We start from the raw sequence: 23,127 nt of genomic DNA, 5'->3' as shown, positions 1-23,127 counted from the left end.
TATAACATATTTCTTCCCTGAAATGTAAAAGCAGTACTGAATTTCCTTTCCATACATATGATTTTTGATCAGGTCATCAGTGGATCAAAAGATTGGAAAAAAGCTTTAAAATGCTCCTCAGCACATCTATAACCCCATGGCTTCTGGGTACCTAGAAGCGTCCTGACCCGCAGATTAATCTAGATGTGACAGAGCAGTTTTGGACATTTAGAATGTGTTGATAGGATGTAGGAAAAGGCAAAGCTGATAAGCAAGACTGAATTTCTTTACTTAATCATGGTTTTCATTTAGGCCATCATTGGATGAAAAGGTTGTTTTAAAAAACTCTAAAATGCATCTCACAGCATCTAGAAACTTCCACAGACCACAGGCTTAATACAGTTATTATCCATTGCAGTTATTATATTGTACTCTTGTTCAGTTAGGATGTGCTGAAAGGATGCAGGAAACAATAAAGTTGGAGTAATACTGAATTTATTTCTTTGATCATGGTTTTTGTTCAGGCAATCACTGAATGAAAACTGAATTTCTTTCCTTAATCATGGTTTTCATTAAAGTCATCACTGGATGAATAGGTTGTCTAAAAACTCTAAAATGCACCTCAGAGCATCTAGAACTCCCATAGCTTCTGGGGATCTCACTATCATCAGACCCCCCCCCCCCCCGGCTTAATGCAGTTCTTTCTTCTGTAGTTATCAGAGTGCAGTCTTGCTTAGGCAGAACATCTTGAAAAAAGAAATGAATAACTGCAGGACAAAAATGAAGAGTAAGCCAAACTGTGAGAAAAAGGAAAAAAATAAAGCAACCTGGATAGTGTGACTAGGCCAGTATGGGTTAAGCAGTGGGTGGGGGTGGAAGCCATGGAGCCTTTTCACCTATGGCACCAGTTTACCAAAGGTGGGTTGTGTGTGTGCGTATGAGACACAGAAGTGAAAGTGTGTGTGATTGAATGAGAGATGTTTCAATGACAGCATTTGTACATGCATGTGTGGAGGGGGTGGGTGTGTGTGTGCATATGTGTGCAAGGCTGGTGGCTGAAAGTGCACGTGTTTGTTAGTGTGTATGCATATGACGTTGGTGGCTGAGTGTGTATGAGAGTGTGTGTGTGCTAGATCAGTGACTTGGTGTTTGTGTGTGTATGTCTGTACAAGATCAGTGTACAGTAGATTTGGTATTAAGGAACTTGTTCCTTTTCCTAACTGTTGAATGTTGTGGAGTGCAAACTCTTATTTTCTTATTTTTTATGATAGAACAGAGGAACACATCACTGATGAGTAGATACTGATGACGTGAGTTCTGGTAAAAGTTTCTTACATGAAACAGTAAGCTCTCAGTTAACCGGCACCCATGGGGATTGGTAAATGCTGGACAACTGTAGTTTCTGGTTGCCTGAGAGTTACTATTAAAAATAGGCCTGACTAATACTGTACCCTATACTATTTGTTTGGTTTGACTTGTTCTCAGGTTGGGGAGGGAGGGAATTTATTCCTATCTTCCTTTTTAAAACTAAAACTCTAAAAATGTAAGGTACGTTTCTGTGTGTGTGTGTGGGGGGGGGGGGGGTCATAAAGTGCATCACATGAAAATTGTGCTGTATTTCTTCAATTTTTTTTTCCCTGGTTGCTTGACAGTTCTGGTTGTTTGAGTTCCAGTTAAATGAGAGTTTACTGTATTTTCCCTTCTGTTTATAAACCAATTAAAATGTAGCTATGCTTTGCTCTGTGTGATAGTTTTCGATGATTTACTCAGTAAGGCTTAAGATGTGCATGGTCTTTGAAGTGAGAATACAGTTTATTGGCTCTCAGCTATCTGATCAAAACTTGATCTAGATACACTGTCATATTTAGCATCTGCTTACAGGTAATATAATAACAGTACTTAAACAGAAAGTGCCATTAGGGAATGACTACATATGTCTGGCATCTGGTATTTTAACTTTCTTTCTGTGCATTAAAATATCTAGGTCTCACCATCATACTGTCAGGGCAAGCTGCGTGTGATGTTGCACTTTTCTTTGCCAACATAACATTATATCATTGCACTGCCATAAAGTGAAAGAAACAGTGTGGAGGTTGTACACTGGCACTATATGCAGCAACGGTTTGCTGGTTTGAACTCATGGCAGAATACAGTTTAACCTGTAGATAAAGGAGAGCTAAAATGCCTTTAAAATGCATACATGGAATCCAAGTCAAAGTTTTTCGAATGATGATTCAAACCTATTACTGCAAAAGTCTGAGCAGCAAGAACGTGTCCCCCATAAAACCTTTCCAGACCAGCATAGCTCGTTATTTTAACACATAGTCAAACCGTAAGAGGTCCTAGGGTGAAACAGATTTAATCAAGTAAGATTTTCAGTGAAACATTATAGTGGTTAAGCCATGTAAAAATAGTTTAAAAACTGAGGAAAGCCCCCATATCCTACATGCAAGTGGCTGTGCCCCCTGCTCCCCCTTACAATTATAGTTAACCTCAGGTTGTTGCAACTCAAGTGAAAAAGATTTACCCAGAGTGACTCAGAGTTTGAGTGAAAATTACTCTAGCCTACTCAGTCAGCCAGATGGCTGAGTCCCACTACAAAAGTTCATTTATGTTACATACTGACAAACAACTAATTATGTTTGTGCAACAGAAACAATACAGTAGAGTAAATGACAGACAGCATTCAGCTTATATCACCATTCCCTATGGCAGAGCATGAGATGTTTTTGAGAATAAGACTTTGGCATCTTCTAGCATGTACAGAAGAAAGCAATATTGTTTTTGTGATCTGCATAAGTAAGTAAGTGTGCATATGTATGCAGAATAGACTTGACTATGCACATGAGCAAGGATAGCAGAAGCACGTCAGTCCAGCTATCTGTCTTTTCATATATTACATGCTTCCCTTTAACCAAATGTCTGTTTTATTGCATTTTTTCAGAAGTAAAAACAAGAAAAAATTCAACAACACAATCAAAAGTATGCCGGTCTTTATTGCAAATTGCCCATTTATTTGCTGTACAGTGAGATACAGAAGATAGTAAAGGTAAGAAAAAGATTTTTATCTTTATAGAATTATTTTCTTCTTTATTGAGGCAGTGGATTTATAGCTATAATGCGCAGCTGACTTGCATATGGCTGTGTTTTAGGTAAAGTTAGCAGACTTAATCAACTTCTTCAATGGTTGGACCAGAGGATGAGGCAGAGGGGCCTCCATGTCCACCTGCACCTGGGAACCCACCTGGCATTCCACCAGGCATACCTCCAGCACCACCTGCTTGGTAAAGTTTGCTAATGATGGGGTTGCAGACCTTTTCTAGCTCCTTCTGCTGGTGTTCAAACTCTTCTTTCTCTGCCATCTGTAACATAAGAGATGTAAGAGGTAAACACTGCTGCCTATGCAACATTATAAATAAAATTCATAAAAAGTTAGCTTTAGAAGTGTGAACATCAAAATAATCAACTGAAAGAACAGGCTCAAATTGCATTTTAAGCTAGCTTTTCAAATAAGGTAAGAAATAGGAACAATATATCAAATGACAGCAATAAAACAATTATTTAATTAACTAACTAAATAAATAAAAATTGAAAGATCATTTTTATATCATTTAGGACAAATGTTCTGCTTGTATCCAAATATTAGAAGAGTTTGCACCATAAAAATACTTGGTAGTGATGACAGTGTTGTCCTAGAGTATGCAGTATACAAGTTCATTTGTTTTGCTCATTCAGTAAATCATTTATAAGTTCATAGGTAAGTACTAGGCTAGCTGCTCTTTCATACCATTTTAAGCCTAGCCAATATCCCTTTTTGTGCTTGAAATAACCTATTCCATTTGGTTTAGCCTTAACCATCCCATAGTCAATAATGATATATTATCCCTAATGAGAATAACTGGGATTATACCATAGATAATTTGAGGGGTTCTATGTATGGAATAAAGCATTCAAGAGCTGCCTCTGTCCATTAGTAGCACAGGGGGCAGTCCTGGGGCAAATTTTCTGTTCCACATCCAGATCCAAGTTGCACTTGAATATGGATGGGGATAACCTTTGTTTTATATGGATGGGGGCTCTGTTCCAGAGCAGCAATATCCTCGGCAAGATAAACCTGTCCTTCCAAACCATTCTGTTAATGTTGCAGAAGAGGTTTAGATCCCTAGACTGAGTATTTCTGATGAGGGGTAGGAGGTTGGCATAATGGTTAAAGGGTCTGCCTTATAAACACAAGGTGCAGGGTTTGATTCTGACATGGGGTAATTGGCTAGGCTTAAAATGGCCAATGTACAGTAAATCCATATGCCAGACATGGCTCACCTCTTAGCACCCTGTAGGATACCAAGTATATTGACAGGGTTTGGAGTCTGTCCATGTAGGACATGTTGCTTAAGCCTTGTATCCTTTTAGTAAGGTATCTCTGTAGGCTTTCCAGTTGTTACATGTGTCTGGACAGATACACGCCAAAGGGGCATTAAGGGAACAATGACATCCCTAGATCTAGACTCAGTCCCTTTGTTTACAAGCTGTGCAATATGGAAGGACTTTCTTACAACAATGGACACACGTTGCTCAAAATTTAGTTTATTGTCCATATAGTTCCCCACTCCTCAGCTTCTCAGATTCCATCGTTTATTCAGTATGTGTAACCTGTCACTGATTCTTAGGGTTGTCTTGTGACATTCTGACCAGATTTTCCTATTCATTAATGCCATCACTGTTAAAAATCTGGTTTCAGATCACCCAAGTTAGTCACTAGCCCACCACTGAGGAGATAAGTGATCCAGTCATTACAAGTCTATCCGATTAATCCACTGATGATGAAAGGGAAATTAATGAGAAGTGACCTTTGCCTGCTGTGAACTGGTCAGCTGAGACTGTCAACCGACCTACAAGTAAAGTGAAGGCTTTACTGTAGATTCAGAGCAATGTCACCCTCCTACAGCTTAATTTCTTTACAGGACTATCTCTGGTGTTCCTCAAGATAAGCAACCATCCCTGGTTTAGGTCTTTGATTGGTATATGTCATCTCCTGAGGTATTAAAAGTAAATGGTGAGAAAATGGTGTAGGCCCTGTTGTTGGTACTAATCCCATCAGAGATGGGGACACATCCATCATAGCTACAGTCAGCTACAATTAAACAAGCAGCCAAACAACCAAACCAAAGAGTGAAAAGGTCATAGAAACAAACCATTCAGTAAAAACACAAAAAAACCCAGTCAAGCTAAAGTCTTCACTGTATAATACCTTAAACCTCCAGTAGTGAGGCCCACTGGATATATGCGAATGACCCCTTAAGGACATTATCACTGACTCAGCTATATGGTCTCTAAATGCTCCTGAATTTTTACTTTTTAAGTATTTATGGGTACATACAGGCCAATAAAGCCAAACTGTACTAGCTGCACATATGCATGTTTCAGCCTTTGTTTTACTCTTTTTAGTACTGCATAAGTGGATTGTAATGTCCAGTTATGCTGACATACAATAATAAAAAATAATAATTTTATTACAATTTAACAAGAAGACAAGTTGAGGAACAGCTGCCCTGGATTCTGGCTGTTAGGGGTGTGACTGGCAGCTTCCAATGGTATATGAGTGCAGTACCAACACTGATTTATGAAGCCAAGAGAATCTTGGAGCTTTATAATTCAATGGCAGTACTGTTTTGGCAATTACTGTTGAAGTGCAGTGGGTGGTAGTAACTGTAGCAAGGTCTAGTGAGGTACATCTGCAGAGTTACTGGAACACAGAAGAGGTTTTTTACCCTCTGGTCCTTACACTGGAAAATACCTTTTTGGTCCTCAAGTCTGAGTTCGGGGGGGGGGGGGGCAACAATATGATGATCTGCTTTTTTGCGTACAAGATGGCCTAGCTATGGTTATGCTGTAAGTGGCATGAACATCAGGATAGCATGAGAGGTACATCCATAACTTTAGTTGATATAAGACAGCACATACACAGGGCCATATTCATAAGGTTTGGGGATGCACTCCATGCTATGCCAAGGGATACAGTAGAATAATGTGGGCATATCCTTAATAAAAAACATACAAAGCTGTTTATTATTGAAATGCTAAAATATAATAGGTAAGTCACAGTTAAAATGCATTGTGATGTTTAAGCTTTGAAATGTCATAAAGTGTGATGGAACGTGTTAAAATTCAGAGATTGCTGTCTGAATGATAGCCACACAAAAAATGAAGGCTAACATTCGAGCAAAGACATTTCCAAGATGGAAAAGTTACTACAAGCAACAAGTAAAGGAGTTTCTCAATGCCCTAGGGCATTGTATGATGTCAGTGATGCAGCTTGCATGTCGATAATAGCAGGTTTGTGTGAATTAAGTCGTGCTTGGTTGAGACTGACTAATTGTCTGAAAGGTCTCGTCACTAAAGCTGTGGGAAGCATTTTTTGTAGATTCCTATCATTTTGGTGATGTGATTTGCAAAACTTTTTATCTATCGGATAGAGGCTGAGATGACCAATGTGATTTATAGCTCTAGCAGGGAGCACATAAGTTACTCTGAGGTAATGCATTAGCCTTATTCTAAGTGACACAGATATCACTAGCTAAGTGGCTAATAATATTTAATTTTCTTAGCAGCCTTTTGATAGGTGCAGTACTTCTGTTAAGTGAAATGCCTCAAAAACATTTTATGGGATGGGATTAGTGGTCATAACTCCAGCTACACATCACCCCTCCCCTTCAGCATGTGGAAAGGAGCTGGGAGACTGGCTCGTATCACACCAGCTCATACACTACAGAACAGCAGCAAAGACGACTGGATAGTGAGTAGGCAGTTTTTTTGAGTAGGGCAAAAAAACTACTGACACTCTTCTCTACAGCCCATCTGCCTCCAAACCAGAGAGCTCATCTAATGTTAGAGATCATAAACTTCCTTCAAGCATCAGACATCAGACTTTGTCTCTCCATGATTTATCGGAATGTGAATGAGCTGAAAACAGGACATTACACTACAATTCATCAGTATGTGACACTCACTTGAAAAAAAAATCAGCAAAACATTACTCATTGCAGAAGCCAAATTATGCTAAAACACTATTCTACACAGGGATCCTACCCACGTAGGGGTCTGCTCCACCACATCACCCATATTTATTTTAATTAATTCCAAGGTCACTGATACTGTAAGAAAGGGGTACACTTGCTCCACATATTGACTACAGATTTTGAGCAAATTTTCTATAGCAAAATTTAACTTTGGCACTAAAGATGGATTGACAAAGCTGTCTCCTTGAGCTCCAGATGGCTGGGCTTCAGTAGCCCAAACATTGGATGAGCCAGCCTGGGATGAATAGCAGTGAATGACCTATGTCAGCTCACTCTTCTTATGCTATGTTCTTATGATAGTTGCTATGTGTGCCACTGCAGGAACATTACCTGGGTGTAATCTGTAGATGTACACTCCTTGGTAAGGCTATGGGACTCAGGGGAACAAATCCAGCCGATAAGTGCATCACTTTCTAGCTAAGCATAGTGGGTATGCAGAAGTGGGCTTGGCAAAGTGTGAATATGCACCACCCTCACTGGCATCAAGGAGAGGGAATGGATTTACTAGCAAATCTTCTAACCTGTGTTGGATGACTGCCATGAATCTCAGCACTTTCCTGTCTCAACTGACATTCCTGAATCCCAAGGAGTGAATTAATGGCCCAATAGAGTATAGGGACGGTGATGGCTGGTGATATTTGGCTACTGGGCTACTACTCCTCCAACTTTGAACAAAAAACATCTTTAGTTTCAAAGGTTTAAACACTTTTTAAAACTATAATTACAATTTGCACAACTTTAAATGCTTGATGGTATAGAAATCAGAGGTTCAAAAATACATGCAAAAAAAAAATATATATATATATATATATATATATATATATATATATATATATATATATATATATACATTTATTTATTTACATTTGTTTACTGGGAAAGTCCGACTGGGCAGGTGTCCATTTTCAGTGGAGGCTTGGAGAGAAAAGCTCCACTACAGAAAAATGACTATCTATAACATACAGCACACAGAGTTTCAGCATATAATAGAGATGATCATTATTTGGTTAACATTTTTTTAGAGAGTAAGTTTATACAATAGTTTCAAAATATTCATAGAAGCATAATAGCAAATTTTCCAGTAGAAGTTATTTTTATCGTTAGCAGTAACCATTTTTAATTTACAGCTAGAAGTTCCTTCCGGAGTAATTAGAATTAAAAACATGTGTGTAGTGTAGAGAGAGATAAGAGATAGATTAAAATATCTCATAAAACAGTTCGTTATACTCTGAACTGTACCAAAAACAATGAGAATGGGGATTTTAGTCATTATTATCATAGTACCCAAAAAGACTTTGGACATGAGGTATTTCTTCTTTCTACATTTGAGCTGTCAGAACCATCTCATCTTTTACAAGAAGACTGAGAATGTCACTATACAGTATATACTTCTGTTACTCTCCAAGATAGACTGGGAGGTGCATTTTGGTTAACAAGATGATTTCCTCCATATGAACATAAACATGTTTTTGTAAAACTTTTTACAGTTCATAGCAGGCAACCATCATTACTAAGGGCGAGACATTTCATTTTGTCTTTTATCGGACCCAAGACTGTTTACAAACTTTCTGTCCACAGTGGCAGCCTTTATGCGAAGGCAAAACAGATTTTTTCGTTAGTGGATGACTGCTTGTTACTTCTACTACAGTGCACTTTTTATTTATTTTTTGCACCCACACTCAGGACTTCACCCAATAGCTCTGCTACCAGCACTCAATTGGTCTGTTTGTTTCACAGGGATAGAAGATGGTGACTCCCAGGTTAGGCTATAACCCATTCATTCCTGCTCAGAATTCCTATCAACACTTCCACTCCCTATGAAGACTGGAAGTTAGGGAGTGGATCAGTTAGAACAGTGTGATCCTCTCCAGAAGGTGATATGCAGGCCTCATTGAAGCTCTAATGAGCTAGTTCAGTTCCAAAATCGGAGCAGGTTATAGCACACCTGGTAGTGGACTTACTGGTAAAGTAAGGAACAGTGTCCATCTAAAACCGTTTTAATAAATGTTTCTGTCATAACCCTTTTTCAACATTTTTGGAAACCAGAGCTTAAAATGGATTTTTTTTCATTTAACATGAACTGCGTCTCTAATATGGCTCAGCAATATGTGCAGATTTTTTACTTACCTGGTTCTTGTCCAACCAGCTAATAACTTCATTACATTTATCCAGGATTTTCTGCTTATCTTCAGGGGTGATTTTGTCCTTCAGTTTCTCATCATCCACAGTGGACTTCATATTGAATGCCAGTGACTCCAAGGAGTTCTTAGCAGCAACTTTTTCACGCTGAACATCATCTTCAGCCTTGTAACGCTCTGCTTCTTGTACCATCCGCTCAATGTCATCTTTGCTGAGTCGGCCTATGACAAAAAGAATGCACTTTTTTACTTCTTAATTCTTAAGTGCTAAATGGAAACAAGTCATTTTCTGAAGACACTTGTGATCAGAAGTGGAAATAATTAATAAGCATTATCACCCATTGCTACACACTAATGTAAGGTGCATATGTATGCCAATATTTTATACACTCCTGAATATATTTACTTATATGTGTGGTGTGTGTGTGTGTGTGTGTGTGTGTGTGTGTGTGTGTGTGTGTGTGTGTGTGTGTGTGTGTGTGTGTGTGTGTGTGTGTATGAATGTATATATGCACACACACACACACACACATATATATATATATATATATATATATATATATATATATATATATATATATAAAGTAGTTAAGGTGTTTGCCTTACAAACACAAGGTGCAGGGTTTGAGTCTCACAAGGGATAATTGGCTAGACTTAAAATGGCTCACAAGGGCAATTAGCCTAGTACTAACCTAGGAACCTATATATATATATATATATATATATATATATATATATATATATATATATATACATATACACACACACACACACACTCACACACACATATATATCTCACATATATAATAGAAGTAACAAATGCTGTGATATAAGTAGTTATTTGGTCTAATACAGTACACATCCTACTAGCCTTATTCACAAGTCCCTCTAATGTTCAGGATGGAACTAAATAATTAATTATGTAAAATAAAACAATGTAGTTGCTTTAAATGAATTGTCTTGTTAATATGTTCAAAAGTGTCAAAGTGACCTAAAGAAAAAAAATTGGAAGAAAATGTCCCTTTAAGTGCTCCTTGAGAAGTATCTATCCCAGCCATTGCTGAGGAACAATCATTAAAATGAACCCAGGAAAAAGCTGGTATTATGTCACATAAAATGGCAGTATGAATCCCTGCTGCTCCCCTTCTAGGAATGAATGAGCAGTTTTCAGAAAATGAAAAAAGAAGTTATATCTTACCATAACATTCCATCTGTGTAGTAGATCTTCACTAATCCTTGCCTGTGGGCTCGGTTCTGAGCCTCGGAACCCACTCGGCCGTTATTCCAGCTTGCACCTTCCAAAAACTCTTGAGCTAAGCTCTACCCATAATGCCTTCACCAAATTACCTCAGATATGGTTTGCAAATAATAGAGACAGACAAGAAATAACAGATCAGAGGCCATATCTGTGTCTCTATAATGAAAGCCAATTTTGGAGAGATCCAATCAACCAAGATCTAAAGGCAGGGGGAAGGAGGAAGGGAATGTGAAGGATTAGTGAAGATCGACAACACAGATGGAACATTATGGTAAGACATAACTTCTTTTTTCATTTTCTGAAAACTGCCCATTCATTCCTAGAAGTGTACATCCAGTAAATGCAGACAGTACTCGGCCTTATTGGAAAAGCTGGGAAAAAAGACTGGGAGTTGTAAAGTCTGACTGATATTTGACTCAGAAACAACCTTTGGTAAGAAGGAGAGATTTGTCCAGAGGGAGACTGTGTCCTTATGAGAGATTAAGTAGGGGTTTGCAGGATTAGGCTTGTATTTCAGATATTCTTCTGGCAGAAGTGATAACTATTAAAATTAGGATTACAGGGCAAGAATTTTAAGTCACAACTTGCTGAAGTCTCAAAGGGGAGAAACAAGAGACTGAAGTACCAGATTCAAATTCCATGGCACAGAGGGTTCTTTATATGGAGGTCTGAGCATTAAGGTTCCTTTCAGAAAGGCTTTGCAAAGTTTATGTGACATAAGGGATGAACCTTTTAAACCAATATGGAAGTTAGGTGTCGCAGCAAAAATAAGATGCACTCAAATAGTAGAGGCTGATAGGCCTGCCTCAAAGAGTAAAGCCGAAAAGTCTAAAACTTTATTAATGGGTGCTGAATATGGGTCAAGATTACAGTCCAAAACCATTTAGTAAACTTTTGTCACTTGCTATGGTACAGTTTTCTTGCTGAAGGTTTGTGGTGGGTCAGAATGATGCATTGGACCAGGGAGGTGAGAGAGGGGTGCCTGGCAATCAAGGTAAATACAGAAGGCACACAGTGAGCTTGAGATGCCGGAGATTCAGATGAACCAGTCCCTCTGGGTGGGACTATAGGTCTAGAGCTGTGCCCAGTATCCAGGGTTTCCAAAGTAGATGAGGCCAAGGGAATGGAAACCAAACCTGCCAAGGCCAGAATGGGGGTGATGAGGATTATTCTGTTCTTCAACCTGTTGGCTTTCTTTAGAAACTGACATATTAGGAGACTCAGAGGAAAGGTGTACAATAGACTGGGGGGGGGGCAATCGTGATGGAGAGCATCTCTGAGTGACTTCTCCAGTGGGGGGATAAGGTCAAAGTAACTGCTGCACTTGTTGTTCAGAGGGAGTTGAAGAGATTGCAGCAAGGTTGGCCCCAAAGGTAGAACATCTTGTCTGCCACCACTGGATTAAGAGAGTGAGGCATGATGATGGATCTGCTCAGTTTGTCCGCAATCATGTTGTAGCTCCCTTGAATGTGCATTACCACTAGAAAGAGGTTGGAAAAAATTGCCCATTGCCATACTCTAAGCGCTTCTCGACAAAGAGGGTAAGATCTGGTTCCCCCTTGCTTGTTGATGTACCAGACTACCAACGTATTGTCTGTTTGAGCTGCAATTGTTTCCAAGGGATGGGTATCCTGAAATGGCTGCAACGTTAAGAGCATTGCCCTCATCTCTAGAACATTGATATGCAAATTGGCCTCCAGCTGGGACCAGGTGCCTTGGACTGTCTTTCCCAGATAATGCCCCCCCACTCTATCTGGGACGCGTCCGTGGTCACTATGGCTTGGGGTTGAGAATGGATAAAAGGACGGCCTAACAACATCTGTTTGGAGTGGAGCCACCAACTCAGGTCTTCTTTGCATTGATTGGTGATCATGATCAGATGGGACATTGGCTGATTCATTAAGGACCATTGGGAGGCCAGAAGCCATTGAAAAATTTGCATGTGATATCTGGCCAGGGGGACTAGAGTGATAGAGGCCCGTTGACCTTAGAGTTTGAAGTATGAGTCTTGCTATTACTTTCTTGCTGTGAATGATCTGGCTGACTCGTGATCTGATACTTTGAAGTCTTTATACGGGAGGAGAAGGAATGCTGGTGACTGTGTCTAAATGGGATGGTTCTAAATGGGATTTTTCATGGTTTATAGAGACTCCTAAGCCGGAACAAAGGAGAAGAGTATAATGTCAAGCCTTTATGAGTTGACGCCTGGTGGGAGCAATAAGGAACCAGTCATCTAAATACGGAAACACTCAGAATCCTAGCAGTCTGAGGTGAACTGCTACCACTGCTATGCATTTGGTGAACAGCCTGGGGGCTGTGGTGAGACCAAAGGGCAGGGCACTGAACTGATAGTGACTGGCTCCCAGCTGTTAGCGCAGGAATCTTCTGGACCACTTGTCCATTTTTATATGGTAATACGCATCCTGAAGGTCTACTGAGCACATCCAATCGCCTTTTTCCAAGAACGGAAGAATAGACTGAACTGAGACCATCCAGAATTTGGTTTGCTAAACTGATTTGTTCAACTAACTGAGATCCAAAATTTGTCTCCAGTCCCCTGTTTTCTTTGGTAGTAAAAAAAATGTTGACTAAATCCTAGATCCTCTCTGGTCTGGTGGGACTGCTTGGATGACACTTTTGTCGAGCAGTTTTTGAATTTATATGACTGGTGCATCCCTGTGACTGGGTGGAATGTCTGGGATTGCTCGTAGTCTTTTTGGTTCTTCAGAAAAGGTGATGTTGTAACTTTATTTATTTAGTTTATTTATTTAACATTTGTTAACTGGGAAAGTCTGACTTGGAATGAAGCCAATTTTCAGCAGAGGCCTGGGGAGAAATGCTCCAGACGTATGTCTTTGTAATGTGGGAGGAAACCAGAGCACCCGGAGGAAGCCCACACAAATGCAGGGAGGGTCTGCAGACTCCACACAGAAGGCACCCCAGCCAAGAATCGAACTGGAGAACCTCTTGCTTTGAGGCGACAGCGCTACTGCTACACCACTGCACCATCCATTCTAGTTATAATCCCCTGCACCCATTTGTCCATTGTTATCCTTAGCCAGACAGATTGGTGCAGGGATAATTGCTCCCCGACTGCCTCCAGAGGAAGGCAAGTGGGCCTCCTTTCAGAAGTCTTGATAGGAGTTACCAGGGAAAGAGTCCCTGGAACCCTGATTCTGCAAGCCACTTCTGCCTCTGGAGCGGTGTCTTCCATTATTACTCCCCCCTCTGCCCTGGGGGGAGTCATTGCCACATGAGTCCTGGAAAGGTCCTTGGAACTTTTTGAACCATAGCCTCCCACTTCTCTGGTTCCTGGAATAAGGCCGTTGAGGAGTGGAAAAGCATACGCCTATGGCAGAAAGGGTCTTTACATCTTTCTCATATCTGGCTAGAGTCTCTTTAACTTTGGGACAAATAGGGAAGTTCTATCAAATGGAGCGTTGACAAAAGAAGACTTAAATGTCTCTGTAAAATCACATAACTGCATCCAGACATGTCTCCTGATCGCTACGCCTGAACCTGCTGTTCTTGCCATCCCTTTGGCAGCATGAGCAATTAGCCTCATGGATGAGTTGGAGATAGATTCTAGGGTGGCGAGCTGAGAAGCCACTTTGTCTCAAACTCTTTCAGCTACTGCTCCCAAAATAGTATCTGATAGCTCTTTAATCAGATCTCTTTTAAGCCTCGTAAAATATGCCATGTAATTCAAGGACTAGAGAGTGAAAATTGATGAAGCATATACAAACTTCCCAACTCTATCTATTATCCTAGACTCTTTGTTAGGAGGGTGGACAGTAGGACTTTCACCAGCAAGTTCCTTCTTGGTGGATGCCGCTACCACCATGGCATCCACAGGAATTCCTTTGGCCCACTGTTGCTGATCCTGCAGGGCAGACAGGATACAGTTAGGTCTCCTTGGGATTGGCTCGATAGACTCAGGTAACTTCCAAGCCCACTGAGCAATCAACTTAATAAGATCGCCAGTGGGAAGAGAGATCCAAGAGGTAGAGGGCTGGGCACAAAAAGCCTCTAGGTATACCAATTCCTCAGAGGAAGGCTGGAGTGTAGGCCAGACACCCCTCTGTTTAAGAATTTCTAGATGTCCCTGAAGGAAACATCTTCAGGGGGAGAATCGTAGAAAACTTTCCTCTCATCAGCATTGGTATTTTCTATGAAGGACTCTTCTGGGGAGTCCAAGTGCTTCCCCTTGCACTTTCTCTTCGAACATACCTCTTCAGTGGTGTGTTCTAGAGAGGTCTCAGAAGATGACATAACCAATGTCGTATGATCCTGAGACTTTTGTGCCCTCTGTCCCAGGGAAGAGACTGAAGGAAGCTCCAGTTGAGGGGATGGACAAGATGTTTGGTCCAACACGGAAGTCACAGACTGTTTGCTCACAAGGCCCTCTCCATGGCTTGGAAGGCAGGCACCATCATACAGGGATGGGGAGCCTGGAACCAAAATAGACTTCTTTGGAACCGTGGTACCACCCTGCACCAAGAGGGCTGCCTCTGAAGCCAAAGCCAGAGTCAAGCTTACATATGATGAAATAATGAGGGACATGGAGGCCTCCCAAAGTATTGAAGCCAAACACTGCCCCTCGGAACTGACCATAAAGCCTTGACCCAGGGAGGTCTCCGGGTCCAACAAATCCGAAGAACTCAGAGTAGCTATCGGTGCTCGAGAAGGAGCTCTGACCGGCACCAAAACAGTTGAAGTCAGGAAGTTTGGTACCAGGGTCACCAAAAACTCAGCTGGATTTGAAGGAGAAATAAGCAGTGGTATGGAAGAAGGTAAGGTTCCAGACTTAACATTGCTAGGAACCAAGGAAGGAGGATTATAATCCACTCGCTGCAAGGAGCTGATCCACCAGTCTCATAATATCAGATTTGGACAAACTTTTGGTGGATAGAACTAAAGAAGCTGATGGAGATTTTGGTGGACATTTCTCCAAAAAAGGACGGGGAGAATGGTCCACAAAAGGGTCTACTGAAGGGGAATATGTGGTTCGTGGTAAAATTATAAGTGAAGGGTCCTTTGGTTCCATACTCTTGGAAGGTACCAAAGAGGAAGTGTCTTTAATCAATATTGGTACCAATGTAGTTTGTACAGAAAGAGGTACCGAAGCTATCAGTGCCGAACAAGTCAGTGCAGAAACAGGCACCGTTTACACTGAAGATTGAATGTTTTGGTCCCCTGGTTGGTGGTTTCCGATGAATGTGTCAGAACTGACTGACTTCTTTTTTTTGGTTTGGTAGAGGAGGAAGAAGAAGAAGATGAATTGGCTTCAGTTTTAGGACCAGATAAGGCCTCATCAAAATCCGATTTAAAAAAAACTTTCAGAATTAACTTGATTTTATGGTTGATAAGAGTTCTATGCCTAAAACTGTGACATAGTGCATAGTTCTTTTGTAGATGGACCACACCAAGATAATAAACACAAAAAGTGTGTCCAACTGAATTTGGAAGACTTCTGTCACATTTCTGGCACGTCTTAATGCCCAAAGTGCATGCAGGTTTGTCAACCATTACAAATAACAAAGGCCACAAAAACACACACACACACACACACACACACACACACACACACACACACACACACACACACACACACACACACACACACACGCACACACACACGCACACACGCACACACGCACACACACACCAACAAACACTTGTTCTGAGAAGTCAGAAAGGTAAAAAAGGGGAGGGAGGGAATATATACCAGCAATGGTATTTAAGAATACCTGAAGGTAAAAGGGAAAAAGGTACCAATGATGGTACTAAAGAAACTTCCTAATGGTAGATCAGAGAAGTAAAACACACACACGCACACGCACAAACTAGACTATCTAAAAGAGGAGCGGGTAGTACAGATATAAGGGAGTATAGATAGAAAATAAGAAAATAGGAAAATATAACTCACAGTTTTTTTTAATTTAGCTGTTGCTCGAGAGCTCAGAGAGAACGTGTCTGGCATTATGAAGCGACAAACGAGATCTGAGGTAATTTGATGAGGAGCATTATGGGTAGAGCTTAGCTTGAGAGTTTTTGGAAGGCGTGAGCTGGAATAACTGCCAAGTCAGTTCCGAGGCTTGGAACTGAGCCCACAGTCAAGGATTATGTGAAGATTGACTAAATCAGATCTATTTTTTAATATAACCTGAAATGCAGAACCAGGGCAAATGCCTTGCTAAGGCTAAACAAGAGTAACTGTGGATTGAACCACATGATCCATACATCCGTATTATCCCAATAAAGAATGGTATTTCTTACCCGTACTTCTTATGTATATTCTGTTCTAAGATATTAAGAACAGCATACAATTTGGATAAGCCAGGAGCAGATATACTTTTAGGGATAACAGTTCAGGGCTGAAAACAGGCTCGGCTTGTTGTGGTCCAGCCTGGAAAACAGAATAAGAAAGCATTCCACAGCTGCTGTCCTTCCCTGAGTTGTGGGCTAGGCTTTGTATACCACACAAGAGAGGCACCCAACAGAATTGAAAAGTAAAGCCATAAACTGCAGGAAGAATAGATACTATTAAATAACCTTTGTGTCATCACTGTTCAGTGCTTGTACTAGGAAAAAAATCACAAGGCACTTTTCTGAAGAGTGTTGCATCTCAGAGAGTAGTCCCTGACCTCATACTCAGAATAACGGCTAAAAATATTTCTTCAGATTTCTTCCTTTTTATAGGAAAACAAACTTCTGTCCCCAAACTGTTCAGCTTTCCAAATACTAATACAAAAAATGTCTCAGCTATTTCTAATGATTTATACACTAATCTTGGTATATTATATTTTAATGTCATACAGATATTTCATTAATCAGTTACCTTTCTTCTATTATTTCTTTTGTCACCATGCATTCTAGGAATATCTTAGATTTACCTTTTAAAAATAAATAGATTGAAGCAGTTCTGTCTTACATTTGCAAGCTTATTATCCAAGGCTGGCCTTGCAAACAAGAAAGCTACAAACACTGTCTATTACATGACTTTTTAACCTTACAGTATTTTATTATGATAAATATGGAAAACTCTACAAGTACATTTTGTCAGAGCTGCAGCATTTGCTTTTGTCTGAAATGCTACTTTGGATAATATTCAGTAGCTATTCTGACATTCCTGCATACCTAAGCATTGTAAGCCCAACATCACTTTCAACACAAAGTCTTTCATTGGTATTACAGTGTCCAAAGACATTTTCTGTTTGGACAATCATTCAGTACTGAAAGCTGATGATTGTGCCCTACCTCAAGACAGAGCTATACAATATTAGATATGGAAGTTATGCATACTTAACACAGCACTAGGCCACAGAGAAGAGCTGTTGCTATAGAAGCCATCCTTTCTACCCTCAGACTTATGCTCCATTTTTTTCTTAGTGTTGCAACTTTTGCGTGGTCTAGAACTGAACAAACAGAAGGGAGCAAAGCATTGTGGGATTCAGGTGCAGTTAGCAGCCTGGAAAAGTTTTAAGAGACAGTCAGGTTTAACACCTACATTACAAGTCCCAGCAGTTCCTACACTCACTCTAGTTATAGATCAAGTATTATGTTAAGTACCCAAATCTTTTGTTTTATTAAGCTTATTTCAGAGTAACTATAAAATTAAGGTACTATGCTAAAAATATTTTTTTCTCAGACTTTTTATACTTAAATAAAGGTGTATACTGATCACAGAATTAACATCATCATAGATTAATGACAAACATAGAAAGAGATATAAAAGAAAGTTATTTTGATACCAGATAATAACTAGCTTTTACACCAGGAGAGGCAAATCAGAGTCTTTATAACTGTAGTATAGCTTACGTTATATAAGAGAAATATTTCTTCCCTAACCATCTTTCTGTACTAGCTAGTCATATGGATGCACTTTGTTTTTAATGATGATTAATATTTTCTTAATTTATAAATTTTAATCCTAAAATAATGCTTACAGTGGTTCTGTTTATATAGTCTAAATGTTTATACCCCTCTGTTCTTTGTGCTGTCGCCAGATAACAAAGAAAGAAAAACGCATGACACACACGTACCTCTCAACCTCTTAGTGCAAGAAATCTGGACAAAGTATAAAATAATGGGGGACAAAGGCACAAAATGGGAACAGATTTTAAATATTGCTCTAATAAACTCAGAAAGTTGATAGAATACAGGTTCTGTTTTAGCATGCATTTTCTGAATGATATAAACACTGAAACTCAAATAAGTGCCATTATTCAGTAACTTCAATCCTTAGTGATTTGCCTGAAAACTATGAATTTTATGAGGAACAAACCAAAAATATGAGGCAAAAATCTGGACATTCTACAACAATCTGGACAGCTGGGAGGTATGCACACATAGGACTTTGAGCTGGTAGTAACCTTTTGGGTACATGAAGAAGGGAGACTGAGAAAACGAGGAGAGGAAGGAACCATGACGTTAAGAAAATCAGGTACAAGAAGCAATGGGTATACAACCCTCTTGGTTGCCATCTTCTCTTCTATTTTTGTTTACTGAATTACATTGTTCTCAACCATTTTGTAGTGCATGGAGTGCTGTTATTATACTCAAATATCAGTTAAATGACATCCTGATTCAGAGCTAATATAGAGAGAAACTCAACCTTAACAACGCTTAGAAGGGTGCTTAACAATTGTTAAGCACTCCCTATGCTGTTAAGATCCCATCTGGTGCAAAGGTAGCACTGAACCAGGGTGTTACTTAACTGATATTTCAGCATAAATAACACCAGCAGAACATGAAACAGGTAAATTTTTCCTTTGTTTCTGTCTGCTGTCTACATTACACTCAAAACACATTTGGGAACCAGCTGCTTCCCTAACAGAAGGAACGCGTAAAGACGTAAAGCAGCTTCAAACTACTTTGTCAGCTTTCAAAGCTGGTACAACACTTCCCATTTTTTAAATGTAATATTTCTGTATTAATTCCCATGCACTACAAAGAATTATGATAGTATCTCCGATCATAACTTAAAACTATGCGTTCTCGACACGGTGAATTTCCTGTCATTTGTGTATTGAACACATAATAATTAAGTTGCAATCGGTAACCCAATCATAATCCTCTACATCTACTTAGAATCTGCACTGTAATTTCTGGCTCATCTAATTCAGTGCACCTGAATGACTCACAGATTTGTTGTTATCTGAGGTAAATTCATTTTGAACATGTTTAGCTAGCACTATATTCTCATCATCATTACATTATACCGATTATATTCTCTTTACATTAAATGTAAAACTTTGCCCACTTCAAAAATGCAGAAAACATTATTTCGGAATGATGATATGTGGATACATTAGTAGCTTTGCAGTTTAAAATGTTCTATACATTAGCCAGACTGCTTTGTGTCTTCACCAGTAATGCTCCTGAATTATAAAACGTGCTATATTACCCTTGTCATTTGTGATGGTGATCTTATTTTCTTTTCCAGTGCTCTTATCCACTGCTGAGACATTTAAGATGCCATTAGCGTCAATGTCAAAGGTTACCTCAATTTGTGGGACGCCACGCGGAGCAGGAGGAATACCAACCAGTTCAAATTTTCCCAGCAGATTATTATCCTTAGTCATGGCTCTCTCCCCTTCAAACACCTGTAAATAATAAACATTGTTACATTGTTACTAGAGTAGTTATTGTTATGTTTCATTGCATTGTATTTGCCCAAATACTATTTACTAGAATTTATAGTTGCCACAAGCATATTTATATTTCCACAGGAATTCCAGTACAATTTGCAGCAGTGACAGAAATCAAGGGCACTTACTTATAAAAGGTAACAATATTAAAAAAAAACTCTTTTGAACTTGCCAAGGTATAAGAGGGAACAGATCACAAAGTATGAGTGGTTTATAGGCACTGGAAGAGCCAGGGGGAGGGTGGTGGCAGAAAAAAAAAAACATGTTTGCTGGTTCACCCATTCAGGGAGGGAGGGGTTTCTACCTGTGATAAAGACATATCTCTGGTGATGAGAATGTGCCATAATCACAAGACAAACTGCTGTTAATCTATGGCATTTGAGAGGGTCCAGATCTATGTGACATTACATGTGGTGATGCATGTGATGTCACTGATTTACTTCAGAATCTTGAACGTCTGAAAGCCCGAATGTCATATGGTCAAGAACATATGATTGAGTTTTCAAAAGCTCAAAACCCTGAAATTAATCCAACAAAAAGAGAAAACAAAAAAATAAAGCATTATTATTGCTACTTAAATATATCAACTCTGAGATCGCACTACAGCAAGGGAAAGGGAAATCTCCCGTTCTGTACTCTATGCAGATCTCCGTTCAGAATTTCAAGCTTCTGAAAACTCGATCATATGGTCTTGACCATATGACATTCGGGTTTTCAGACATTCGAGATTCTGAAGGGAACCTGATGTCACTAGTTCCACCCAGTTATGACATACCAAAAAAAAATCCCTGGTATGTAGGACCAGCATATATGATGCTGCAAGCTGCTCTTGTGTACCTCCCCTGCCCAAACAGACATTAGCATGGTCCCAATCCATACACATAGTATCAGGGACACTTTAGGTAAAAATGGTGGCACATCTGGGCAGGTGATGGTCAGCGGGGGGTCAAGCAAATAGGGGGGAAGGGGAAAAAAAGAAAAAATACCACAAAACAGCATGCATCTAAACTAAATATACTATTCATCTTCAAACCATCATGCATATTGTATAAATAAATTATATTTAAAATACACTACAAGACCACATTGGATAGCCTATCACTATGAATGTGTTTTCACTTCTGTGTGATGTCTGCATTTATAATTATCTAAGTATCACCACAGAATATGTTGCAAAATGTTGTCATTTGAGTGTGAGGTATAATGCGGGAATAAAAGAAATACTTCATGCCATCTTGGAAGAAGCACCGAACGTGGTGAAGGGTATAGTTCTCATGTAGCACATGGACAATTCATTAGCCCTAGAAATCTAGGATAAGTGGTAGCAGTGGGGGCTAAGGCAGGGAAAGGACCACCATGATAGCGGCCCTTCTCTACTGGCCCCTTGGACTACTAGTCTAGTCATGGGAGGGTGGCCTAATGGTTAAGATGTTTGCCTTACAAACACAAGGTGCAGGGTTTGAGTCTCACAAGGGATAATTGGCTAGGCTTAAAATGGCTCACAAGGGCAGTCAGCTTAGTACTAAGTATATATATATATATATATATATATATATATATATATATATATATATCTGAGGGGGTGGGGCTGCAAACATCTGATTGTGCTTTAATGACCACAGCACCAAACAGCTTTCATGGCTGACTGACTGATTACATCTTGCGATGAGTTGTCACCTGAGTAAATTACCCTGTTGCTGTTAATAGGGAATGAATTGCTTAATCTAATAAGAGGGGGCAGATGGTTATCATGTGGGAAGATAAAAATTCCCGGGAGAAAAAAATCAGAGGGTGAGAGACAACATGAGGAAGGGATGGTGACAGTTTCCTGAAGACAGAAGTAACTAGCTGCTGTCAGGAACCCTGCCAAATTCTTTAAACAACATTTTAAATTTAAAATGTAACTTATAAACATTGATATACTCATGTACCACATTTATATAATCATTTACTGTTGTGATCAGAGCATTTGTCTTGAAAGTAGTTACACGATATTTCATAAGGCCAAATAATAATATGATCAAATGTCCATATTCTGTGGTAGGATAATCAGAGATTTGTCTATTATTGGTAACTGTAAAAAATGACTGTAGAGGCACTTTTTGCATGTCACTTTCTAATGCTTCGTTTTGTAATGAGGAAGTCTAATTTTATCAAACTAATCAGCATTATACAGATGTTGCTTTACTGCCACGAATACATAAATGGCATTGTTTCACAAAAAAGTAAATTAATAATTATAAGGAGCATCTACTCCCAAGTGCTATCTGTTGATAGTAGGAAGGCAATCATTTTCTCCCTTACTGATATGTAAATTTGAAGAAGCTAATCTATAAAGCTACCTTTATAATGGTATCACGAAATGTATGCAGAGTTACACTGTAAAAAACAATGTTTAGTAAACCAATTTATAAACATGAAATGAGACCCAGACCTTTAGTAATTTTCTCAAGACAAAATCCATTAATAGCAGACATGATTTGCCCTCATTAGGGTTCATCAGTATAACATTATTGGGAACACTGGTGCTGTTCTGATATGCAAAGCATAAGAAGAAGCCTCTGGTCCATTAACATCAGGAAAAGGCACCAAATAATGATTAAACAAAAAGTAAAAGTCTAATCTTAGATGTTTGCAAGATCAAACCAGAGAAATCTTGGCAGAACTCAGAACTGTGTACAAAAGCTTTCATGAATCTCCCTTTATCAAGATATCAGGGAAGTGTATGCAAATTACCCCTGACAAAATAATGTTCCTGCTGACTGAGTCATGCAAGTATAAAGAAACACATATGTTTAATAATGCACTGATGCCAACAAGCTAGATTCTATTAGAGATTGATATCAAATGCATGTTTTTACGGTTGAGTTTCAATCGACCTAACCGTAGGGAATGTTGAACAGCAGTTGTGATTAATGCTAATTCTAATTGCAGTTATATAGCAGTCAGAAATATGGCTTTACAAGCAAACTTTTTTGTTTTAATCCATGCTGCCTGTCTAGCAGTCATCACCCCTTTTGCAA

General features: G+C 39.4%; 1 protein-coding gene across 1 annotated transcript in view; it reads right to left on the bottom strand.

Moving 5' to 3' along the window:
• Nucleotides 1–2,955: 2,955 nt before the first annotated feature.
• Nucleotides 2,956–23,127, bottom strand: part of LOC122809247 (heat shock cognate 71 kDa protein-like) — a 162,156-nt gene continuing 141,984 nt past the window's right edge. The window contains exons 7-9 of the mRNA XM_044080573.1: nucleotides 19,861–20,059; nucleotides 9,183–9,415; nucleotides 2,956–3,341 (exon numbers count right to left, since the gene is read on the bottom strand). Coding sequence (XP_043936508.1) covers nucleotides 3,147–3,341; nucleotides 9,183–9,415; nucleotides 19,861–20,059 — 627 coding nt within the window. The 3' untranslated portion in view covers nucleotides 2,956–3,146. The remainder of the gene's footprint in view (nucleotides 3,342–9,182; nucleotides 9,416–19,860; nucleotides 20,060–23,127) is intronic.

This window comes from Protopterus annectens, chromosome 8.part0, assembly GCF_019279795.1.
Source record: "Protopterus annectens isolate FY-2018-M chromosome 8.part0, PAN1.0, whole genome shotgun sequence".
Taxonomy (NCBI): domain Eukaryota; kingdom Metazoa; phylum Chordata; order Ceratodontiformes; family Protopteridae; genus Protopterus; species Protopterus annectens.
Note: the sequence above shows the minus strand (reverse complement) of the source record. Positions and strands in the feature narration are given on the sequence as shown.